Raw genomic sequence first — 25591 nt, 5'->3', positions numbered from 1 at the left:
TGCATACTGTTTTATAATGTACTACAATACTGAAGTGCAGATAATTGCCACTATTTGCAACAAGTAGTATACATAGAAATCCTCCTATTTTAAGTGTAAATAGTGTAAAAACCTTTATTTGACCCTCTAACTCTAACACTATTCTATTTTAATTCTACTTTATCTATATGTATCTTTTTTTTTCTTTTTTTTATTCTTTATTTAAAAAAAACAACAACAAATAAAAACTAGCTTTCTATTTTTTCTATTCTATCTACATGTTTTTCTTTGTTTGTGTGTGTGTGTAATCCCAAACCAATGGCGCTGTCTCAAACTATACCTACCTCTTCCGGTTTGTCTGATTTGTCTTTGTGTTTTCTGAATTGTTATTTTGTTTTCGGACTTGTCGTTGTGTTTTCGGACTTATTTTGTTTTCGAATTTGTCATTGTGTTTTCTGACTTGTTATAATGTTTTCTGAATTGTTGTTGTGTTTTCTGAATTGTTATTTTGTTTTTTAGACTTGCATTTGCGTTTGTAATTTGTTATTTTGTTTTCAGAATTGTGATTTGTTTTGCACTTCTCGTTCCCCGTAGAAAACAGTATGAAATGCTCACTAAACAAGCCACGCAGTGCAAATGTTCATAATTTATGCACTGAAACTCATGAAACAATTGACTTGATAATTCTACTGCATGTAGTATGGACTTTGAAATAAGTCATTTTAATGTTCAGTAAACATGCAGTTACAGTGTAAGCTCATTAGGTGTGGTGTGAACATGTTAATCTCAGAGCAAAGGGTTTCCTCTTACACACAAGGCCAATTTGTAACTCCAGCCCCACTAATCAGTGCAGCGTGGTCCGACACAACACATTAAAACACTATGATACAATAAGTTAATAGGCACTTAACAGTTAACATAATGCACAAATATCATGCATATGTTGCCACAGTATATTTCTTCCTCGATCAAAAAACAGTATTAAGTCCATTACATAAACAACATTACCAGTAATAAAAATAAACATCTGTACAAAAGTCCTGCCAGTATTTTTATGGTTTGCTGTATTTTCCATCAATATAATAATCAATGGCAAAAAAAAAGTACAAAAATAAATATTCTATTTACAATCACACATGGCATTCAGGAATTAACGTCACTGCAAAACAAGAGGCAAAAAGACTGTTATTTTCAAGCACACACCTTCAAAGCAAATGGAGGTATAGAGTTATTCCTATCAGATGTTGAATCAACAAATACATCTCAAATCATATTCCAAAACAACTAGTCATAAAGTATCGTATTATAGCAGATTGAAAATGTTTAGTTATAAATTGAGTAATGCTCAAAATAATGTCTATGCACATAAACCAATTTGTATTACATTATATATTAACTTATTTAACTTAACATTAATTCTGTACCTCCATATCATGAATTCATAGCATGAGTTATATCATAATAAAGATGGTATGGACACAATTATTTAAAATCAAAATGTTAATATGATCATTCAATATAACTCACTTTATTCCAACACCCTGGTACTGGCAAACCATCATCACCCTAAAACAAAGAGGAGTGGTGAAGAATTGTAAGAATTAGTAATATTCTTGAGAGGGGTGACATAACTGTATCTGTGCACATACAGTATACATAATCATTTCAGAAGTCACTTTTGAAACATACATTTCCATTTCCCCTCTGCAGTAAGTTGATCAATCAATCAATGAATCAGTAGATGACTGTCCATGCGCACACACACACATACACATAAAAACTTACATAGTGACAATTGAAACTATAACTTTATAATACTTATACTTTTCTATCCATCTACAATATGCACATATGATGTACCTGGAAACTTTTATTCAAATCAAAGTGTTTTTAATTCAGATCTTGACAATTCAATCAGGTTAATTGGTATCCATGAAAATAATGACCAGTCAAGATGCCTGCTTTTTGCAACAATGTATTTCTAGTGAACACCTTCTCTCATGCAGATATTTGTAGTGACCCAGGGTGCTCCGATTTACTGGACTGAAACAGATGTGGTGAAATTTAGTGGAGGATTTAGTCAATATGCGGGTTAGTGTAAGAATAGTGGATACGCAGATAAGTGAACTGAAAATGGAATGCATGCAGTCATGTTAAGTAAACTAGTTAAGTAGCAACCATCCTATTTTACCAGTAATCTCAATATTCATGTTTCACAGAAATCAAGTTAAATAAGTTAAAGTTAATGTATTGGTAAAAAAAAAACAAAAAAAAAAATACGTTTTTCATTATTTTATTATATAAATCAATAAACTGAGTTAACCCTCTACCGCACGCATTATGATAGACCTATAGAAAAAAATATTTGAATCTTTTTCTTTTCTAAGAATGGCTTAACTTGAAGTGCTGTAAAAAATTTTTTGGAAAAAAATATTATTTTAAGGTACTTTATGATATGGCAGTCTGTCAGAAATCTCGCCACAGAAAAAAACTGCATGTCATGTGACTTAATCAAAGCACATCATTGGCTAAACTAAGGTCTTCTCTTTCCAACAAAAAAAACGAGAATGCTGAATTAGAGAGACAGTGGCAAGGAAATGAACACAAAGAGTATGTTGCCATATGGCTACACCATGCGGTAGAGGGTTAAAACAGATTTTAGAAATGGTTAATAATTAAAGGAATAGTTCACCCAAAAATTTAAATTTCCTGAAAATGTACTCGCCCTCAGGTCATCTAAGATGTAGATGAGTTTGTTTCTTCATCAGAACTGATTTGGAGAAATTTTATTACATCACTTGCTCACCAATGGATCCTCTGCAGTGAATGGGTGCCGCCGGAATGAGAGTCCAAACAGCTGATAAAAACATCAAGTAATCCGCATGACTCAAGTCCATCAATTCATGTTTTGTGAAGTGAAAATCTGCATGTTTGTAAGAAACATCTCTATTAAGATTTAAAATATGAGTCCTCATTCATAATATTGCTTTCACCAGTGAAAAAGTTGCCTCGTCTGAATCAGGAGAGAAGTATGCACAGATCAAGCACCGTTTACAAGCAAAAAAACAGTACAAAAGTTCTAAACAAATATTTCTGTGGATTTTGATGTGAGAGGACAATACTGGATGGACTTTCACTGGAGGAAGCATTATTATTATTTGAACATTTAGTATGGTTTCTTTTTTTACATTTGAAGAAGGACTTTTTTGCCATGTGTTCAAAATTCTGAGTCCTTGTTGAGAAACTTGTGTTTTATGCTCAGCTGAAAATAAGTGAGGCTATGTTTGGTGTGAAATGTATGTTTAACTTTTCTCTTGCACTGGAAGTATTATTTGAACATTTAGTATGGTTTCTTTTTGACTTTTGTTAGGACTCTTGTTCTCTGGAGGATTATGGTCCTTGATATGAAGACTGTGGAGGAAGTTTTAGAATTTCCTTTTTTTCACAAATCTCTTCATCTCGTCGTTTGCCTGTTATCTTTATACGGATCTTCCAACTTGCTATGAACTGTGATATTGATTACAACAGGCATATGGATTAAGATTGACTGTTATGCTGGACTTTTTGGGACTTCTAATGGAATTCAGATAAGATTTTATTCACTCTATTACTCTTAATTCATCATCCACGGATAGTGAACCTATTTGAATTCTACCTTTACATATTCTTTTGTTTTGATTTGGTGTAAATATAATGGAAAAAGGTTGAAATTAAATGATTTGATATGTTTTCCTTAAATTTTTCTTACTGAATATAAAAGACTATATTTTGCATTCAATGAGAGATTTTGATTTAGGCCTTGTATAGGTTGTATAAAAGATTTTGGGCTTAGTTAAACTTGAGACTGTTCCCATAATACTAACCAAAAAGCAATGGTTTAAAGTCAGAATGCCTTAATGATGAATTTGCTTCTTAAAAACATGCAGCTTTTCACTTCACAAGACATTATTGGTAGACTGGAGTCATGTGGATTATTGTGATGTTTTTATCAGCAGTTTGGACTCTCATTCTGACGGCACCCATTCACTACAGAGGATCCATTGGTGAGCAAGTGATGTAATGCTGAATTTCTCCAAATCTGCTCCCATGAACAAACAATCTCATCTACATCTTGGATTACCTTGGATGAAGGGTAAGTAAATTTTAATATTTAGGTGAATTCTATACCTCTAAAATATATTGATAGAGTTAATTATAGATATTAATACTGATACATGCAAGAATTTTCTGCCCTATTCTTTAACTATTTTCTCTCCATTCCTTAAAGTCCCTGTAAATTCAATATTAAGTGTGTTCTGAGTTTGTCACACCACAGAAAAATGTATTAACCACTCAGCCAAATTTAAATGATAAAATCCGCTAAGTACATAAAATAAGTTATCAAAATCTCAAAAAAATGGGCGGTATCCTCTGCTCTCAAAAGCTGGGGGCGTGTCCACTGTCTGCGCTGAAACCACGCCCACTAACGGGAAAGCTGCCGCCTCTTAACTGTCAAATACCGCTACAGCCTGAATGGATGCTCCTAGCAGCTTAATTGGATTTACAAAGCCATACATATTTGCGCCAGTGTGTCATCGACAGTTACTATAGTGTTTGGGGAGGGGCCATGATCGGTGGCTCCAGTGCGTCATCAAGCCACCGTTTTAGCCCCGCCCAAAAAATCCTGAACACAGAATTGGTGAAAAACTGTTTAACGGTTTAGCTCCACTATTCAGTACTGCAGAATTCACAGTCTTTGTAATGTGTTTCAGCAATACATTTGTAACATTTATAATGCATTTAGAAACAATTCTCAGAATTGACTTTAGAGGGACTTTAATCGGGCTGTGCTGAAGCATTATGCAATTAGAAAGCATTATGGGTTCGGGAAGGCAGGAAGCATGCAGAATAAGGAAAGGGATAGACAGCAGCATACCACGGGACACGGGGCATCTAGCCCGTCCAGGCCTGGCAGCCCCGGTTCACCTTTCTCCCCTTTAAAGCCTCGGAAACCCTGTTCATGAAATCAATCATATAAACATCCTGTTGTCCAGCCACATTGGCCGCTCTGTTCCAGCATCTGATTGGTCCAGAGCACACTGGACCCAAGACTGACAGGAAGAGACTCACTGCATCCACAGGGCAGGAAACTCACAACTAGTCCAACTAGAACTAGTTACTGAACTAGTGGCTCCATCCTGCTGTGTTCAGCAGAACCATATTCCTGTCAGTCTTAATCCTGAAAAGCAAAAATCCCTTTGAGAGTTCTGGTGCCTAGTCATTTTTAATTCAAATCCCAATCTATAATAGTTCTTATATAATTCATGAGGAACATATGAGCACAAAGTCTCTATATATGAATGTACGTCGCAATTCACTGACTTTGACCAGAACTCTTCTAGGCATCTGTTAGTGTTTATTGCACAAAGACAAAAGGAGACGTGGCTTTCGGGAAGTCTCCTTTTGCCTTAGTGCTGCACGTTGAACGAAAGACATACCAACGGACACGGGGCATCTAATCCCGGGGCTCCTTGGTCTCCCTTATCCCCTTTGGCCCCCCTGTTGCCTTTCTTGCCCCTCTCCCCCTGCAAACAACGGTGCATTCAAAAAAGTCAGACTTTAGTCCTCCTAGTTTACTATAGCAGTACTAGTAAGAAAAGCACCATCACTATGAATAACTAAGAAACTTTGGATGCTCTACAAGACATTCTAAAACTAGCTGTGTTTTTGAATGGAGCTATGATGAGTATTGGGATCATTTAAGGAGGGTAAGTGGAGGGGTTAAGGAGAAGGAGATCAGCCAGTGTGGTTAGTGTGCAGACTTTCATTTACTTGATTAATTCAATGCACATTTATTTGTATAGCACTTTTCACAATACACAATTTATACATTACAATTATTATTCTTTGTGTTTTTTTAGGCCACTGATATCAGTGGAATCTTGTCAAATGCATGTAAGTGACAATTTTATATAACATTGAATTTTTCTCATTAATTTTTTTTGCCTCAATTACATATACGCTACGATTCAAACATTTTTGGTCAGTACGATTTATTTATTTTTTTTTTTAGAAAGATGTCTTCTGTATCTCGAGTACATTTATTTGATTAAAAATACAACAGAAATATTCTGTTTTAATAATAATTTTGTATTAAATGTAATTCATTCCTGTGATCCTTCAGAAATCATTCAAATATGGCTATTTGCTCTTCTAGAAACTGTCGACAACAAAGTGCTGCTTTCTATTTTATGGAAACTGATTGCTCTGATGAATAGAAAGTTCAAAAGTACAGCATTTATAAATTAAACAGAATGAAACATTAATAAAAAAAATGGAATAAAATAGAAATATTTTGTAACATTATGAATGTTACAACATAAATGCTACTTTACTGTCACTTTTTAATTTAACGTGTCAACTTGAAGTGCCTAAAAAGATCTACATCTACATTTTCAATGTAAATAGCGTATTGGGTGATCACTTCTGAATAGAATGAACATTATATTTTTATTGCCTGATCTAGCCATCAAATGTTGGTTCCAATAAATAGGCATTCTGTGATTGATTCCATATAGAACTCAATTCAATTAAATATAATTGCAAAGGCTAATGTACAAAAGCTGAAGAGACACTAAAACAGTTTAATCAGCATCCCTATGCTTTATTACTAATTAAGACCAGCTTTGCTTTTAGAGAGTTTCATGATTTATCTTCAAGTCTGCGCGCAAAGTTAAAGTGTTCTTCAGAGGAAACTATTACATTTAAGCTTTATAAGTCTTCCAAAGTGGGATCTATCCAAGCTAGGATACAGAGTTCTAACATTCCGCACAGCCCTCATCATGACTGTTATTCTAACACTTAGCAGTGGAAGAAGAAAAAAAATCAGAGTGGAATTACATTGTGAATCAACATGGAGCTCATTTTCTAATCCTGTTTGACAAATACTGATTCTTTAAGACTGTTTCTGAACTTTTGGCTCCTGGCTGCAGTGTTTTTCCTAAATACTCTCATCAGAATGTCAAAATTAGCTCCACACTGACATAATGCCTTTTCCCACATTGCTTGGTTATGTGCCTTTTCAAAATAGATCCAGATGAGGATTTGTGGAACAATAAGAACTCTGTGCATTAGAACAATTGGGAGAAAATGAATGCAGGTTGGTAGGGAGGTCAGTGAAGGATATGAACAAAAGTAGGAGGTGAGGAAGAGGAGGAGTATTAACCCAGGCTACAACATTAGGATACAGGAGGAGCAGGAGGAGGCCAGGGAGTGAGAAGGGGACAGAGAGGACGACCCGGCCCGACTCCGCAAAAAGAGCCACGGACACAGGCCACGGTGCAGGGGGAGGAAAAGGGGATAGGAAGACCTGTGGAAAAAAAGAGAGGAAGACAAGGAAAGGACAAGAGTAAAAACAGCACCGTGTCCAAGGGTCCTCCACAGCACCTTCCACTCAGCAGAATTATCCAATACCGATCAGTTTGATTGAGTTTTTTGGTCCTGTTTAATACTACATCGTCAGTGGAGGATGCTGGGAGGAGCACTGACATGTCCTGACATTCAAGGTGGGAAACATTCAGTCATTAACTGAGGAAATTAGTGTTAATAGGAGAGAGGCATACAGTCTAGGAGGATGGAAGCATAGAAAAGCAATGGTCTATTCACATGTACTTCTTTTTATAATAATAACTCTTTTGGAACATTTTAACTTTAGCCATTTATATCATATGTCAGTTTTAGAGTTAATCATGCAAAAATATATATTTTTGTCTGTTTAAATGTGTCTGTATACTAAAACAATAAGAACTGCAAAAACTAAAATAATAATTGCAAATAAATATATGTATATAAGAATTAACAAATATACTGTTCTGAAATAAGAATATATGTTTAAACCATGATCAATGAACATACAGTGGCATCCAAAATACTTTTTTGGATTTTTTTTCTAAATGCAAATTTTTTAAATATAAATTAAATTATTAATTTAATAAATTTAACTTTAATTTCATTTGTGTTTGTGTGTGTGTAAATCCTGATGCTTCATTCATCATGATTTGAGAATGAAAGTGCATCTTGTGCTTCAATGTACAAAAAGTCACATGATCTCACAAATTGTATTATTTCATTAATGACTGAGAAATTGTTTTTTACTCATTATTTATGTCATAACATTTGTGTTTTCATTTTTCCAAATCCCAAAACTTGTTTTCTCAGGTTTAAAATTCCTTATTTTCAGACTTTTAGACCTCACTGTATATATACACTTATTTTCTAGCAGTAAGCAGTAGCCATTCTAATTTCTTATACCCAGCATGCTTCTGTTTGTCTCATTAACCAAAAACAAACAAAAAAAAAACATAACAATTGCAGTTAATATTGCATAATAATTTTTAATTTAATAAATTAAATAACCACAGTTATTTAATAATGAACAGTAGCTAATGCTTAAAAGTTTGGCAGATTCATGCTGGCTTAGAAATATCGTCCATCCCTTTATTTTAAGAAAGTGGACTCATGTTATTGTCCCTCAAAGTCACAATAACATATTCTACAAACAAACTATGATCAAGAACGCATTTATAATCTTACCCGGTTTCCTTTTAATCCCGGTGGTCCTACTAAACCCTGAATGCATGGGGGAGAGAGAGACGTTACTGATGGTCCATTTTTCATCTGAATGCACTTATACATGGTATGGAAACATTACAGTATTTGAAATGTTAAATTGTGCTCTGGTACAGCACTTACAGGGATGCCTTGAGGCCCAATTGGTCCAGCTACTCCCATATCACCCTTTTCCCCCTGTAACGTAAAAAAGGCATTATGTATTACGCTGGACATTATACTTTATACAATCAATGAATGCTTGATTTTGATTGGTTGACAAGAGGCCGTTGAAATACTGATAACACTCGCAGAGCAACTTGTTTCACTACTATCCTGCCTGTGTGTTAAATATCTAGTAATTTAATGATTGATTAAGCAATGATGCAATAAATTGTGATTCATTCAAAACTATATTTCATTTGGCGAGTTGTCATGATGCTTGCTTTCACACCTACAGCTTCATCAAGTTTTTTACCATTTTACATAATATGAAATATTACTAGAAACCCATTTTTGGAGCCCCACAGATTTGGTAAATTGTTTTTACAAACAAAAAACAGCACTAACCATTTCTCCTTTTGGTCCTGCAGGCCCAGACACTCCAGCTGGTCCTATCAGACCCTTTAAACAAAGAAAATGACATGCGTGAGCTTCAACAGAGGAGACGGCGGTGGGTAAAGAGTTTAGAGAACAGATAGAAACTAATCAGTGTTGAGCACCAATAGATCAACAAACGTTTCTGAGCCGAATAAGAGTAATTTAAACTCCTTATATGTTTAAAAAGAGCCATCTGAGGACCAATCTGTAGAGGAATTCCACAAAACTCCAAAGTTTGTTGATCTAAGCGGAAATAAACAGACACACAAGTAAATATAGCAGCAAATCCATCTTCTATTTTCCTCCCATGACTTGGAGAGGATTCAACAGAAGGGCTGTTAGACATCTTGCTTTTTCGGGAGTCTTGCTTCTCAGCCATTTGTACAGTTGTATGCCATAAAATCATAGTTCATGCAGACGCATCCCATCATGCTCTCTCCTGGTATGACATTACAAGATCAAAGCTTGTCATGGAATGAAACAAAGCTCTGAAGTTTGGAGCGAATTAAGCCTTCGAAAGGTCAAGCATGTTTGAATATGTAAAGGTATAGAGGGCTGCGACAGCATGAAATGCAAAGGGAATATTCGCTTTTGAAGAGCACTACGTGCATATTTAAACAAAAAACAAAGTGCATTTCAGAGAGAGAGAGAGAGAAATGTTTATAAGTGTTTGGCCATGCTTCCCTTCAGTCACTCGCGTGTTGACAGGTTGAGAAATCAACCAAGCACGGTACCTCTGGAAACAGCAAGAGGCAACAGCCAAACAGGCTTAGGGACAAAGTCAAATCAAAGTCATATTCATGCCGATGCAACCTCAATAGAGATCTAAACAAGGCCTTGACCATTAGACAACACAGAAAAGACAAAAACATAGAAGCAAGCAAGTAACAGTTCAAGCAGAGGCAGACAGACAGAAAGAGAGAAGCAGGCAGACACTGCGGAGGGGGAAACAAGAGCGGGATGGATGGAAATAAAGGGGTGGATGATGGGAACGGGTCTTGCGCCACTCACCACTGGACCAGGTCTGCCGTCTAAACCATGAGCCCCCTGGACAGTGTGTAAAGAGTTAGAGTGAGAGGAGAGATGGAGGTGGAGGACAGGGAGGGAGGGGAGAAGTGTGGGGGGAGGTGAGTGAAGCAGTGACTCGTGTGCCACATAAAAACAACACTAGTTTTGATGGAGGGGTGACATGTGAGAGATGAGCAGTAACTCCTTATAATGTGACTTCAGCTTTTATTGTCTTAGTGCAAGTGTGTCTGCTAGTGAACAAGACCTAAACTGGTCCATTCAATTGTTCATTTCAGCTCTATAGATCGTGATAAAATATCAACAGGCATTTAAATTCCAGGAGAGATGCAAAAACTAAAAATAATACTTGTAAGTAGTTGTTTGGTTCCAAAACCTAGTGAGTTATATTGCCATCTGCTGCCTTCTAAGGCTGCATGCTAACTGAAACGCAACCTCGTAAGAGACTGAATTGGAACACTATTCATAGGAAGTGCAAATAGCACTCCTCATGAGAAGTGCACAGGAGATTTGATTTAGCATGTCGCTAAGTTAAGTTTGATGATAGCATGTTGCTAAGCTAACAAAACATCCAGCGTTTGTGTCAAAAGTGCACATACAATGCCTTAAAATTATATCTCGGTAGGCAGCTCACTAGGTTATGGAACAGAGCACACTGTCAGGGTAACATTACCAATCCATGCTGCATTTTCTTAAACCGTATTTTAATCTTGTTTTCAGTAAAAATCAAACCTTTAATTTTGCTTGAAATTTACTTAATTACATAATGCACTGTTTTTCTTACCCCATTGTCAAACAGTTTTTGCTTGCAATATAACAAAGAGTGAAAAATTTAAGGGGGTCTGAATACTTTCCGTACCCACTGTATCTAACACAATGTTGTGAGATTTATGCTTAAAATAAGAAAAAACACTAATTTAACTGGTTGTATCTCATTTTTTTTAAATTAAAAACAAGACAAAAATACTGCTTAAGAAAACTTTGATTTTTTAGCTTCTAAATCTCAGATTTTTTTAAAAAGGAGTTACTGTGCCATTGATGATGTGACTAGAATAAGTTTATCAATGACTTTGACACCATAGATATACACCAGAAGTCAGCAAAAGACCCCTGAAATTCATAGTAACAAAACCTATAGCATGCTATTTACAGAGCAAAGAGAAAAAAAGATTATAAACAACCACATACAGTATTTTGTAATAATAACATGAACTTTAGTCACAGTAATCTGAAACCATCAGGAATTTGTTGGTAATCTATTAAAATGTGTATAAAATAAAGTGACAGGGCCATTACATAACACTTGTATATATGATTGCCAAATGTGGACATCCACTGATTCATGCAATGTAACAACACTTAGCCATGAACCATGACAGTTACAAAGACACATGAAATAGCAGCACATTGATATTTGCATTAAGGGGGGCTAGAGCACAAGCCTTACACAAAACATGCTTTTCCACTAACGCTGCACTCGGGAAAGACAAAAACATCTTGATTCACTTGACAAGATTGTATGAAAACGATCAGATTAATTATGCACTGGTATGACAGGTGTGAAGTACTCAATTTATTTTTCATAATGAGTGATTTGATCAATCGACAGCTTTTTATCTTACTGACTGTAAATGCAGTGCACATTTATCAAGTATCAAACACTGGATTATAAGAATCAGAAATGTACTTACAGGGAGTCCAAGATGGCCCCTGTCTCCTTTCTCTCCTTTCTGTCCAGGTGATCCCTTCTCTCCTCTCAGGCCTATTCCTGGTTCTCCCTGAAAAGAACATATGCGATTTAATGCCTTGTTTAGCATATGGCAGAAGACCAATAACAGTTCATTTTACATTAATAACTATGGACTAAAAGGGGCTTAGGTTGGAATACTTACCTTTGGTCCTGACAAACCTGGAGGTCCCTGATAAGCGAAAAATAATCAAATCAAAACTCAAACATTTTGAGTTGTTTAAAATTAGTTCCTCTTCATAAATACACCATCAAAGGGAAAAAATGCAATGATGCTACTTAGGTGCACAGATATGCTTGTAATATGTCTGCTGTTATCATAAGCTTTTATGTCCTCACCATTGGCCCAACTGGCCCTGCAGGTCCTGGAGGTCCAGCGGGCCCATAGACCTGAGACAGAACAGACAGGGGAGTCACCATTAAAGGGGTCATATGATGCGATTTCAATTATTCCTTTCTCTTTGGAGTGTTACAAGCTCTTGGTGCATAAAGAAGATCTATAAAGTTGCAAAGAGTAAAATCTAAAATCCAAAGAGATATTCTTTATAAAAGTTAAGAGTCAACCACGCCCTCCTAAAACGGCTCGTTCTAACATGCCCCCACATGTCTACGTCACGATGTGGGAAGATTTGCATAATGCTGCCGAAATGTTCACACAAAGAAAGAAGGCATAACTTTTATTCTTGCTGTTGCCGCTGCCGCCATGTTGTGGAGATGCTGCGTGTTTCATTGTGAAAGCGAAACTACTTTGTTTGGCCTTCTAAAAGAGGACACGACTAGAAATCAGTGGTTAAGTTGTATTTACAACACTGTTCCAGAACAGTTCAACCCAAATATTCAGATGTGTGCAGCGCATTTTACAGAGGACGAGGACTGTTTCCTGGGAGAGTAGACTACAATGCTTCTGTGCACAAAGGATGTTTCTATAAAGTGGGGCAATTCCAACTTTGCAAAGACAGTCTGGAGCTTCTGACTCACAGCCTGTAAGTACGTTTACATATTTAAAGAATTTGCCACTGATGATTCAAACGCGAGTTGTGAGCAGTGTAGAGTAGCGCTTGTTGTTTGTCGTTTCTCCAATCACAAATGCAGATATGGTTTTATGTTTACGCGGCGCGATGCAATGCAACGCGTAAAAAGACAGTATAAGTCATTATAATCAGTAATTATGTCCCCACTGGATGCAACAAATGCCTCGTTTATAATGGGTTTTATTGGTTTTGTCTTGTCGCTCCGGCCGGGACACATGGAAACACAGTATGGTAAGGGGCGTAACATTTCCGTCACACGCTTGAGGTATTCGGCCAATCACAACGCACTGGATAGCTGGCCAATCAGCGTACACCTCGCTTTTCAGAACGATGAGCTTTGTAAAAATCGACAGGTTTCAGAAAGTCGGGGCATAGAGGAGCAACAATAATGTACATTATGTGGAAAATAATGTGTTTTTTGAACTTTAAACCACATAAACACATTGCATTACACCAAATACACAAAAAAAAATGTTATTTTTATCAACGTCATATGACCCCTTTAAGACATTTCCCAACTTAGGAAACACATAGGCTCTATTATTTATTGAAACCCCATAAAACCCTCTAAACTATACAATCAACAGCTAAAAAGTGTGGAACATACCAGCTCTGCTTTATCCCCTTTCTCCCCAGGTTCACCTTTTTGACCCTGAAGACATTATGAAAAAGCAAAAGAATAGGAATACTCAATTTGACCATTCATTCAACATAATTCAAACTGGCATGACGAAATACACTGCATCCCAAGTCAAGCCATGTCATTTCAACAATGACAACAATCTGTTTGCTTGAGGGGCACCATTGTGTACCATTGGGCCTGGTAATCCTATATGGCCAGGGGGCCCTGAAACCCCCTTTTCTCCAGTAGGGCCATCTAAACCCTACAGAATGAAGAAATGGAAATTAAATTTGGCAGAAAAGTCAGTCGGGTGAACTGGGTTGATGAACATCACCTGACAGCCTCAACAAGGTCTACAACCAAGAGACCTTTGAACTCGTAGCATCCAACTTGTAGGATTAATGATTAGTAAAAAAGCATTTCAAGGCGTAATGCTGCCCTCCAACCACAAACTCTTTCAAAATTCATCGAAGCACTCAGGATGATCCCACATACTCAAATAACAATGACCGCATTTACATGCAAATAATTTTCTGATTAAGGTCTATATTTTGGTTAAGCCTTTAATCTGAAAAAAGATGTTTACATGTCCCACAGTTATTGAAATATCCCTATGTTCTTTTAACCAGACTATTAAAACAAGCAAATATAAATTTCCTTTGGAAATACTGGGCATGCTTTATTATTATTATTATTATTATTGTTAATATTATTATTCCAATACAAAACAATATTCCAAATAAAGATTACATGAATCCAAACTTTTCCTTACATGTATATGCCAACTATTTTATTAGTTTCTTGAAACTGAAATATTGGCATAATTTGGTTAATTTTGGCAATTGTAAATGTATTTACATGATGTTTACATATTTTGAATATTATGATATTTGGAATATCAGAATATTCTTTCATGCAGGGGTTAAAGGGCACAAGACCCTTGTGGTTATTTAACAATTAATGTATAGTCAGACAGACTATTTATGATGGGATTTAAGACGGGTACAGTCACTCACAGGTGATCCTGAGGGGCCCATGTCTCCCTTGTGTCCTTTTGCCCCAGGCAAGCCCATGACTCCTCCTTCTCCCTGTGGTCCCTCAGGTCCAGGAGGGCCGATGGGTCCCTGTTCTCCTGGCTTTCCTCTTGGACCCTAAGAAGTAAACAGGTGCAATCACTTTGCATACATGTATCCACCAATGGACTAATTGCAAAATAGTGGCTAAAATGTTTCATTTATTGTAAATCAAAAAAATATTATTTACCTTTTCCCCATCAAGACCAGGGGGACCTGGAAGTCCTACATCTCCCTGAGAAAAAAAAAGAAAAGAAAAAAAGTGATGTTTAATTCAAAATAACAAGGTAGTCTACAGTGACATGTCGCAAAATCATGGTATGCATGCTGCTTAAAAAACTTCTTCAAATCTCACCAGAATTTCATATGAATATTATCTGAAATTCACCTAATGTTATACACTGAGTATAAAAAGGGTAAGCATGAGAGAAGTTGGTCAGCTACCTTCAAACCGGGGGTGCCAGGAAGCCCTGGAGGTCCAGGTAGACCAGGAGGGCCCTAAAATAACAAAAAAATATATATACTTAAAACATCTGAAAGTAGTTGTCTGTTCATCTATTCATGTGCTCAAATACTCAAACAATATCTAGTTTCCCAACAAATACTTTTTCACCACAAATAAATACAAGATATAGAGAAGGCTTTTAGAGCAACACTTACCATTAAATGCACATTGCGAATATCCTGTAAAACAAAATTAAATTAGAGCCTTCACATAATACAAATGAATCTGCTGAATCGCTTATGTGAGGCGTAGACGTGAATATGCACTAGAACTAAATCATAATCAAATTAAAGTTTAAATTAAAACATTAATCTGTGTACATAAAAAATAAAGACATACATTTTCATTGTTGTTGATTAAAGTTTTTCCTGGCTCCCCAGTTGGACCTGGTGGACCCTGTTGAGCGATGGGGAAACACTCAGTTAATATATGCCATTATTTCTGATATCAACCATTCACATCACACTGTTAAACAAATCTGGTGACTTGCGTTGTTTTCTCTGTCAGTGACAAACCTGACAATGTGCACATTTCCTCTACTCACCCTTGGTCCAGATGGGCCTTCCTGGCCAGGATCACCCTGCAAGACAAAAAACATTAATTGTGCTATTTTCTCCAAGGACACATTTAAAATATAACAAGTTCATGTAGAGTTGTCATTCTTGTTCCTTTTTTTTTTTTTTCATAAAATGTCAATAGCAGCATATATAATGTGGAGAATGAGGGGTAGGTACCTTGGGCCCAGCTTGTCCTGGCTGTCCTGGGGCACCTGGTTCTCCTTTAATGCCAGTTCCTGCAGCACTAGGCTCGCCTTTCTCTCCCTAGCAATAAATAACAATCTAGAAGTTAACAAAAGATTCAAGATGCGGCTCTATATAACAAAGGTGTATAAAACAGTCTAGTGTGAGCATCTTGTTCCCATTTCCCTTTTGAAGCATTACAGTTAGCATCTTTACTTCACCACAGCTGTGGTACTTACACATAGGGAGCGAGAATAAAGGTGTGGTCACTGAAATACAACAAATATGGGCCACAGAATATGAGGTCGCCTAGGGCTTCTGTTTTACAGAAACACTAATTAAATCATACCAATTAACACATTAAAAATGTTAAAACATTTTCTTCTTCTATTGCCTGCAACACTGCAAGCCATGCAGATTTAATGCTCGTTTGCATGTGCATATGAAAATAAATGGAACACAAAGTGTTGTGAAACTGCAGCGTAATAATTTAATTGTTAAGCTTCAGTACAGACAAAGTAATATCTGAAAGTGAAATGAAACCGAGACATTATAACACCAAAAACAAACAGCACTGAGTGCAGACAGTCAGGTCACCACTTCACAGAATTTTTTAGACATGCATGTGTAATTAAAGTCAAATCAATGCAATTTACCAAAAATAGAATACATTCACACTAAATGTCAACCTTTATAAATAATAATAACAATGACAAAAGTACACTTACTAAAAACTTCAATTTACAGGAAAACAAAATATAGCTAACTCAAAATATGAATAAATACCATAATACTACATAAAATAACACTGTAAAGTTGGTGGAATAAGGTGCATGATTTGCATGGACCACTTTTATGGTGCTTTAGATTGTCATTTTGAAGCTTGACAATATCATTCAATTTAAAAGAATTGGTAAAAATTCTGTGTTCCAAGTCATACAGGTTTGGAACTGCAAATGGGTGAGTAAAATTCACCATCAATATTAAACATAACATCTAAAAACTGGGCTTGAGGGTTTTAGCTCATTATCAGAACAAGCACTAATGCAAGAAATAGCCACAGCACACATTTGGGTGTACCTTATAGCCCCGTTTTCCAGGGATACCAGAAACACCTGCCTGACCCTTCATATCGACAGAAAAACCTCCATCACTTCAAGAATTTCATATGATCAGCAAAATGTGTTAAAGATACAACCACACCAAACCAGGCCTTTACCTTTCGTCCAGGGGCGCCTGGGAAACCAGGCTCTCCCTGAAGGGTGCAAGACGTCAGCATTAGGAAAAACAAAAAGAAAGAAAAGGAAAACCGTGAGAATAGACCTAAACACGTCCTCAAATGCTGACCTTTGAAAAGTAACAAAGGAATCGGCATCATATATTTTGGCTGAAAAAGTCCTTTGTAATTTCAATTGAAGATTATTCTCTGTAATTATTCGGACAACCAGTGTTTACGTCGATCGTAAACCCCCAAGGGTCTATCAGATGTCATCATTTCTATTGAAGCAATTAGACAGCACGCGCTGGTATCAATATTTAAATTGGCATGTCGAAGTTTTTGCTCTCCAGGCACGCAAATAGCTGATCACTAGCATTACCGCAATGAGCCGGCCCACAATTGGTTTGTTATTAATAGTAAAGAGCACAAGACAGCTATTTAATTCATGTCTGTTATCTCAGACTAATGAGCAGACATGAAGGCAGTAATCTATAGACACAGCTGCGGCTGCAAGCGGACACTCGACCGATTGAGGTCGAGGGTGGCTGGGGGGTCTTGACTGCTAGTGGCACCATCCGTCTTTCTCCTGCCATCTCATTCCTCAAGTCTCAGACGCCACTTTACAGTGTCAGAGGGTGAGACGGTTATATGTGAGGTGCCTGTATAATGAGCTATCAATCACGCTCTGGTGTGAAAGCGGCTTTACATACAATCATAACAGATGAGATTGAACTCTCAAAGGAGCTGTTTAGCAGTGGAATGCTTCTGGAAGAGCATGCAGGGTTCTGGGAAAAAAGGATAGTTCTTTATAAAAGAATGGGTAAAAGGGAATGGATAGAGGCTGCAATAGAAGTGAACTACCTTCACTCCTTGTTTCCCAGGCATTCCAGGCATCCCTAGCTCACCCTGCAAAATCAGCATTAATTACTCATCTTTTCAATACATAAACAGTTACATTCATGAGCCAAAACCAAAGACCGCAATCGTAACGCAAGCAAAACACCACTGAAAGTCTTTTACTTCAGCAGGTTGTTAGACATGATGACAACCGAGTATTTCCCAGCACATCTGCTCACCACTGGACTGTATTTTGAGCTTACAGTTTTGGTTCCCACTGACTTCCATTGTATGGACCAAAAAAAAAATAATCTTTTATGTTCAACAGAAAGAAATGATGACAACTTTCATTTTTGGGTGAATTATGCCTTTAACTATTTAACCATCAGTGCTGGGACCTGTAACATGCATTAGTTAAACAGATTAATATACTTGTTAAGTAGTAAAGAATACAAGAATAGAATACAATTAAAATTTACACCAAAATATCAGTTATCACTTTTTCCAGATAAGTAATGCATATGCCTTTTCTACATATCTAACAATTTCTATGTACTTATATATTAATTATTTATTTTTGTATTATTTAAATAATGTATACATAATTTGTATTTTTTATCTATTTCAAAGCTCCCCTTTCCCATGCTGGAAGAAATAGGGGTGTAACAGTTGTAATAGAGTATGTGTGAACACCCTCAAATTTATGTTTTAAAAATGTCAAAATGCTGTTTCAGTGGAATTCAGCATTTACAAATAAAATATACATTTCTAATGCATTTTTAATGTACGGTAATGACTGCACGCCAAGCATAGCAATTCCACTGGAGGAAAGAGTTTCATTTAGCTTCAGTGAGAAAAAGTAATGCAATACTAACTTAGCACATCACTTTTCATAAAAAGAAGCATTTTAACAATTAATTATAATTTTAAAAAATCACCCAACACAACTATCCCAACAAGCATCCAGCTTTACTAGAAGACCATACTGGTTCACCACAAGACCAGCAGCAAACCACATCTAATCACCATCAGAAAATTTGAGTTTAAGCTGCTCTCTTTAGTAGGGTTATCAAACACACACACAAACAGGTAGATTGGCCAGCACACATTCATTACATTACATGGCAGTGCCACAAGAAAGCACTTGGACAACATGTCCAAAACGCCTCTACAGAAAACAACGCATGCCATTTGAAAACTGGCAGCCAGACAGCTGGCAGCTGAGGGCAGAGGTCAAAGATGGCATGAAGACTCCAGTGAGTCTGAGCAGGGGGCAAGTGGCAGAGCCTAGTGTGGCATAACCCGCTTTGACAGGTGCAGCGGTCAGACCTTGGAGAGAGTTGCAGGTTATCAAGAGAGCCAGACAGCATATGTGTGTGGTTTGATTAATGATCCAAGGCACTCTAGTGTGCTTTTGGGCCTGAGACAAGACTGCTTGTCATACTCAGCTGCCTTCATAAACTCTGTCCAATCAGGCACCAGAACGGGCGGCAGGGTTTGGACAAGGCACAGAGTCATTTGTGAGTTTATCCGTGTTCTCAGTAGATGAAAGAGCCCGACTCCATGTTACCATCCCGTTAAGGGAATGGAACGATGCAATGATTGTTGATCACTTTAATCGTGAAAGAGAGACTTCTCGGACACATGCTGAAAACAGGAAGTCTCTTTGATCTTCTTTATTTCCAATCAACTCACACCATTCCGTTAGGCTCCTCTGCCCATCGTCATGTCTCCTTCAACCCCGTCCACTTCTATTTTAAAGCGAATAGCGCTTGGTGGGGCAGAGGCTAGTGTGGACTGACACAGGCTGCAAGTGATTTATGGGAGTGCTAATCTTCAGGCTTAAAATGATGAGGACGGAGCCTTTTGAGTTGAGGGGAACTCTGGGAAAGTGAGGAGAACTGTCATCAGCACTGAGGAGAAGTGGCTGCGTTCTTTGCTGACAAACTTGATTCCTTCAGGACGGATCATAATAAGTAATGACTTACTTTGGCTCATATGAAATACGAGAGCATGGTATACATGCTTGGCCCGAGGTAAAAAGAGAAAACCGAAGAATGGAATTTCCAAACTAAACCTAATAAGTTCCATTTATATACATGCATCATATACTGCTCAAGTTCTTTAAGACACAAAGGGTCCTTGTGTGAAGAGAAAAACAACTATTAAAAATTTTGTCCTGAGTCTTTAAGAGGCAGTGTGTCAATTTGAGGCACTAGCAGCAACAAGAGTAATAGAAATCTGTTTGAATTTACATTCTGACAAAATGTTTGATTTATGCTTTAAAAAGCATAATCATAAATCCAACATTTTGTGAAGAACATTCACCAAGGCTGCATTTATTTGATCAAAAATACAGTAACAATAATATTGTGAAATATTACTGCAAATTAAAATAACTGCTTTCAAATTTAATGCATCTTAAAATGTAATTTATTCCTGTGATGGCAAAACTGAATTTTCAGCATCATTACTCCAGTCTTCAGTGTCACATGATCCTTCAGAAATCATTCTAATATGCTGATTTGCTGCTCAAGAAACATTTCTTATCAGTGTTGGAAACCATTGTGTTTGCATACAATGATAAAATTTTTCAGGATTCATTGATTTATTTTTAATGGAACTTTTTGTAACAATTTAAATGTCTTTACTGCTACCGTTTATTAATTTCATTCATCCTTGCTAATAATAATAATAATAAAGTATTAATTTTACTGACCTAAAATTTCTGAACAGTAGTGTATTCTCTGACAACATGACTTAATGCTGTACTCCAATACTTTTACTTCAAATTAATGTATTTTAGGATGTGAAGAAATATTCAGATAAAGGAAATGACTTTTTGCAGTAATTTATTCTGTTGCACCAGCTTCATGTAGCACATAAAAACCCACTGTAAAATCACTGTAATGCATGACCTCTCCTGACTTATTGCTTCAATAGCCCTTGGGTTCTCTGTTTTATCAATCCTGGTCTGCTGGGAGTGTGTAACTGAGAAGATTTGAAAGCCAATGTCAAAGAGAACAAAACAAAATGGCTCTCTTTGATCTCTGAGGTGCTGCACTTTAAATTCATGTCACGCCATCATCTCTCGTTCCTACTTGATATAAGAGTCTAATGGCAGAAGAATCACACGTGTTACATGAGTGAGTGTCTTTCACTGTGTTTGTGCACACTTCATTTTTACTGTAAATGTGTGTTACATTTTTTCTTGTTGGAGAGAAAAGCAGACAGTCTTTAACAGCCTCACTTAATACAGATGAGGCTCACCTGCTTCTGGCTGCAAAAGAGTTAATTTAGCGTTTGCTTATTTCCTTTTTATCTCATAAATTTTCACTGGCTTTCACTACACAAAACCCAATACTGACTAGTAATGACAGAGACAGATGTTTTTGAGGGAAGACAGCAGTTTCCCCAACAAATAGGTACTGTGTCGATACCATAGTAAAGTGTTGACATCCATTGTGGGTATACAATACTAGTTAAATGCTTGGACAAAATGGACTTAAAAGCTTAAAATGAGCTCTCTAGACAACAATTGTGCCTACATATGAATTTCTTTATGAAAATAAAATTTCTTTACAAGTATTTTAATGCATGGATTGGAACAAATAGAGAAGCAAAATCAACAAGTGTGCATCATACTGCAGATGTGAACTGTTTAAAATGTATCCCAGGATGCACCACGTTAAGTCAGTTGAGCAGAGCTGAAATGTAGGCAAAGACAAAGCTCAAACAAAGTCACTTTTGGTCACTATATAATCTTATTTCATAGTTTTGATGACTAATATTATTCTAAAATGTTCATGATAATAGTAATAAAACTGAAAAATAAATGTTTCTTGAGCAGCAAATCAGCACATTAGAATTATTTCTGAAGCATCATGTGACACTGAAGACTGGAGTAATGCTGCTGAAAATACAGCTTTGATCACAGAAATAAATTACATTTTAAAATATTTTCAAATAGAAAGCATTTATTTTAAATTGTAATAATATTTCTCAATACTATTGTTACTGTTACTGTTTTGACTTTTTTATCAAATAATTGCAACCTTCATATTGCAATCAAAGAGTATGGCAGCACATGTTTGGCAGGGACAACGGCAGGTAGCAAAAATAAGTGTGCCAAGTCCATCAGTCTGCATGTAACAGGGGACTCTCAAACAAACAGTAGGATTAGAGGCCTGTAAATCAGACGCACAGGTGCTCAAATGAAGGAAGTAGGGAATGTCTTGAGCTTGCGGCCTGTTTTTCTCTTAGCGTGCAATCCCTCTGGTCTCTCAGCATGAATCCGGGACTGAGTCATATGTCTTTGTGCACATCCTGGTTTCAGTTGCAAAGCATTTGTCCTGCCCTCAGCCCTTGTGAGTCCTTACTTTGGTAACGTAAGCCGGTGTCTAGCAGTGGTGCCGAGTCAATGAGGGTGGATGAGATATAGGAATGTACATTTAGGGCTGACTTAAAGGAACCTTTCACTCAAAAATGAAAATTCTGTCATTATTGACTCTCTGTGTAATGAACGGACCAAAACGTCCCATCCTCTGTAGCTCTCAACCCCAGGGCTCTTGTGTAGCGCTTTGTAATATACATGTATATATATATATATTTATGTTTTTGAAAGAAGTCTCTTAAGCTTACCAAGGCTGCATTTATTTGTCCAAAAATACAGTAAATACACTAATATTGTGAAATCTGTTTTGTATTTGAGCTATAAATAAAGGTAACTGAATGCAAAGCTGAATTTTCAGCATCATTACTCCAGTCTTCAGTGTCACATGATCCTTCAAAATAGTTCTAATAATTTAAAAATATAAATTATTCCAAAGTTTTGGAAGTGTATCCAAGAAGCTTCAGAACATTGGTGAGCATGCAAAAATATCACGATAGTTAGATTTTTGCTTTTCACACACATACAAACAAACCATCCAAAGTTAAATGCACAACAAATTACATTTCTCAGGCAGAGTACCTTCTCCCCCTTCTCTCCTCTTTGCCCATCCATCCCTGGTTCACCCTACACAAATGCACAGATGAGGACATCTTCAGCATAGCGACACACAAACACACACACACACACACACACACACACACACACACACACACACCACAAATACACACAAACTGCTGAAGGCCAACGGGAGCACATATGCAGACATGGGACATGTGATCCCAAAAAAAGTAATGAGTTGAGAAAGAGTTTTCATCTGCCACACTCTGATGCCAGAAGCCAGAAACAATAAATCGATGAAGATGATGATCTAGAGTAATCCTCTGATCCTGTGCACATCAGGACGTTTCACTATGGGGCTCTACAGGGTCGTCGGGGGGAGGTGGCAGGATGTGCAGAGGAAATGAAAATTCCATCAAAATCACGCAAGTAAAGGAGTTAAGTGAGACACAGAGTTCACATAAGATGTCTGGCCCATGGACTCAAGCCTCTGCGTCCTCCCTCGTCTGAACAGAGGGTTTATTAAACACCCCATGAAATTGTTTGGCAAGCACAGTTTTCTTTCCTGTGTAGTATTTTCTACTGAAACAGGTTTGGGCAGGACATACAACATATTTAAAAAAACAATAGCTAAATGTCCTTAGCTACAGTACATCACAGCCACAGCATGATATGCTATTTGCTAGTCAGAGGCAGTTGGTATCAGGTAGTGTTAGTTTAGTATTATTTAGTATTTGTGATTTTTATAGTATTTTATAATGATTCCACTTTTTATATATTTTTGTATATTAGTAATTCAAGTTTAATTATTTTTAGTAATTTTGTTACATGCTTTTGCCATTTTTCTATTTAGCTTTAAATGTAGTTTCATTTCAGTGTTAGCTTTAGTAATTTTAATACTTCAATTTATTTTATTTCTTTTAGTTGTAATTAAAAAAAATAGTGCAGGATGACTTGCTTTGTGCATTTTGAGTTCTGAAAGTTACAGTATGTTTTCATAATCCATTGGACATACTCTTGTATTTTAAAAGATCAAGGAAAATTGGCTTCCTCATGAGATGACCCTTTTAAGATATCACACCCTGTGTTTTCCCTGGCCAGTCCAAACAGATGAGTTCATTGAGGCTAACTATCACAGCATTAAGCAGCTAGACAGTCAGAATAGCTGTATCCTATTGGGACTATTTGTGCATCCGCAGGTGTAAACTTTACGTGCGTCCCACTCCTAATTACAGAGCAAAAGTCTCCTCAGTGAGAAACCGTGTAAGCACTCCAGCAGATGCATGTCTTTACTAGGAGCAATGCCTCATACATGTTATACAGTCATACAAACATCTTCAGATGTTTAGATTTACTCTCTACAGAACACTGCTCATTCAAGATGCTTCAGCCAATTAATAGGTTAAATATCTGCTTGGAATCTAACAAGATTCTAATAAGATTTATGAATCTAATTAGATTTACTGTATGTTTGACTTTAATAAACCACCCAAATGACATAATAATCAAAACTGAATTCAATCTGAGATCTGCATACATAGAACAACAATAAATGTAAAGGTGAAGTGTGCAATTTATGTGTCGCCACACGCAATTGCAAGTTGGTCTGCCATTGGCTGATCAAACAGTTAGCCCCGCCCCTAAACTCATGGTATTGGTTGAGTCAATGTTGGTATGTTGGGCTGGTTGAGAGTAAACAAACAGGTCAAAGTTTTGACGGCACTATAAGGACGGGACATTCACCCAACAAATAAGTTACTTACAGTTTAGTATTTTAACACAGACTAAAATTATTCATATCACTTTTAAACTTCCAACCATTATAAGAAAATTGCCATTTTTAAAACAATGAAGCAAAAACAGCAATAGCAAGAACCACGTGTTCCTTACCTTCATTCCTTCATCTCCTTTAATTCCCTAAAGAGAAACAGAACAAACAAAGTGATCAATATGCTATGAAATGCAAAAACAGCTTCTAAAAAGTCAAAAGGTATAATGTGACCTGCTTTTCCTTGATCTAAAACAACTAATTTACATCTATCAAAGCAACAGGGCAAAATCAGCAGAGTTTCAGTTCACAACATCATATGTATCTAAACGGCCCATTCAGTCTCCCGTTAAGTGGAGGAATTATTTTAGCAAACATTTCTGTTCTGTCATATTCAATGCCATATGGCTTGGCAGCACTGAGTAAATAGCTAAACATCCATGAAGGCAACAGACAGTCATTTTTCAGAAACAAAGTCTCGTGGGAGGAAGGCAGAGTCAGCCGTTGATTAATTGTGTTGGTAATGTGCCGAATAATGTGTCTCCTCTGATTTTAACCTTTTAATTGTAAATCCATTGACTTGGCCCTTCGCCTCTCTCACAGATTAATGTAAAGATGTCTCTTTTCCGAGTAGAAATAGTAGGCCAGACAGGAGACAACCTCAGTTCACAGGGGAGAACACCTTTTAGCCTGCCTCCCTAAATCTCCGGTTTTGTGAGCATTCATGAGCGCAGCGCCTGCCAATATCCAGAAGGTGGTGCAGTTTTGCAAAATAACTGCTTCTCTGTTTTAGTACAAAAGATTTCACCTGAGCTAGTGTAGTGAGTGACATGATGGGCAACCAAGTATGGTGTCCCATACTCGCAATTTGTGCTCTGCATTTAACCCATCCAAGTGCACACACACA

At 36.9% G+C, this 25591-nt stretch overlaps 1 protein-coding gene across 2 annotated transcripts in view; it reads right to left on the bottom strand.

The window, feature by feature from the left end:
* col13a1 (collagen, type XIII, alpha 1) overlaps positions 1-25591 on the bottom strand; it is a 124833-nt gene that overhangs the window by 6215 nt on the left and 93027 nt on the right. Inside the window, exons 20-40 of one of the 2 annotated variants that reach the window (XM_016473868.1) lie at positions 24807-24833; positions 22938-22982; positions 17129-17164; positions 16990-17034; positions 15904-15990; positions 15714-15749; positions 15509-15565; positions 15325-15348; positions 15109-15162; positions 14855-14899; positions 14608-14742; positions 13577-13621; positions 12278-12328; positions 12084-12110; positions 11883-11969; positions 9136-9189; positions 8710-8763; positions 8551-8586; positions 5457-5543; positions 1507-1545; positions 578-1138 (exon numbers count right to left, since the gene is read on the bottom strand). In XM_016473868.1, the coding sequence (XP_016329354.1) occupies positions 1136-1138; positions 1507-1545; positions 5457-5543; positions 8551-8586; positions 8710-8763; positions 9136-9189; positions 11883-11969; positions 12084-12110; positions 12278-12328; positions 13577-13621; positions 14608-14742; positions 14855-14899; positions 15109-15162; positions 15325-15348; positions 15509-15565; positions 15714-15749; positions 15904-15990; positions 16990-17034; positions 17129-17164; positions 22938-22982; positions 24807-24833 (1074 nt within the window). In that variant the 3' untranslated portion in view covers positions 578-1135. Of the gene's footprint in view, positions 1-577; positions 1139-1506; positions 1546-5456; positions 5544-8550; positions 8587-8709; positions 8764-9135; positions 9190-11882; positions 11970-12083; positions 12111-12277; positions 12329-13576; positions 13622-14607; positions 14743-14854; positions 14900-15108; positions 15163-15324; positions 15349-15508; positions 15566-15713; positions 15750-15903; positions 15991-16989; positions 17035-17128; positions 17165-22937; positions 22983-24806; positions 24834-25591 lie in introns of those variants that run through there. The other variant, XM_016473869.1, reaches the window with a different exon arrangement.

This window comes from Sinocyclocheilus anshuiensis, unplaced genomic scaffold (assembly GCF_001515605.1).
Source record: "Sinocyclocheilus anshuiensis isolate Anshui unplaced genomic scaffold, SAMN03320099.WGS_v1.1 scaffold536, whole genome shotgun sequence".
NCBI lineage: Eukaryota > Metazoa > Chordata > Actinopteri > Cypriniformes > Cyprinidae > Sinocyclocheilus > Sinocyclocheilus anshuiensis.
This window is presented reverse-complemented; position numbering and strand designations above follow the sequence as displayed.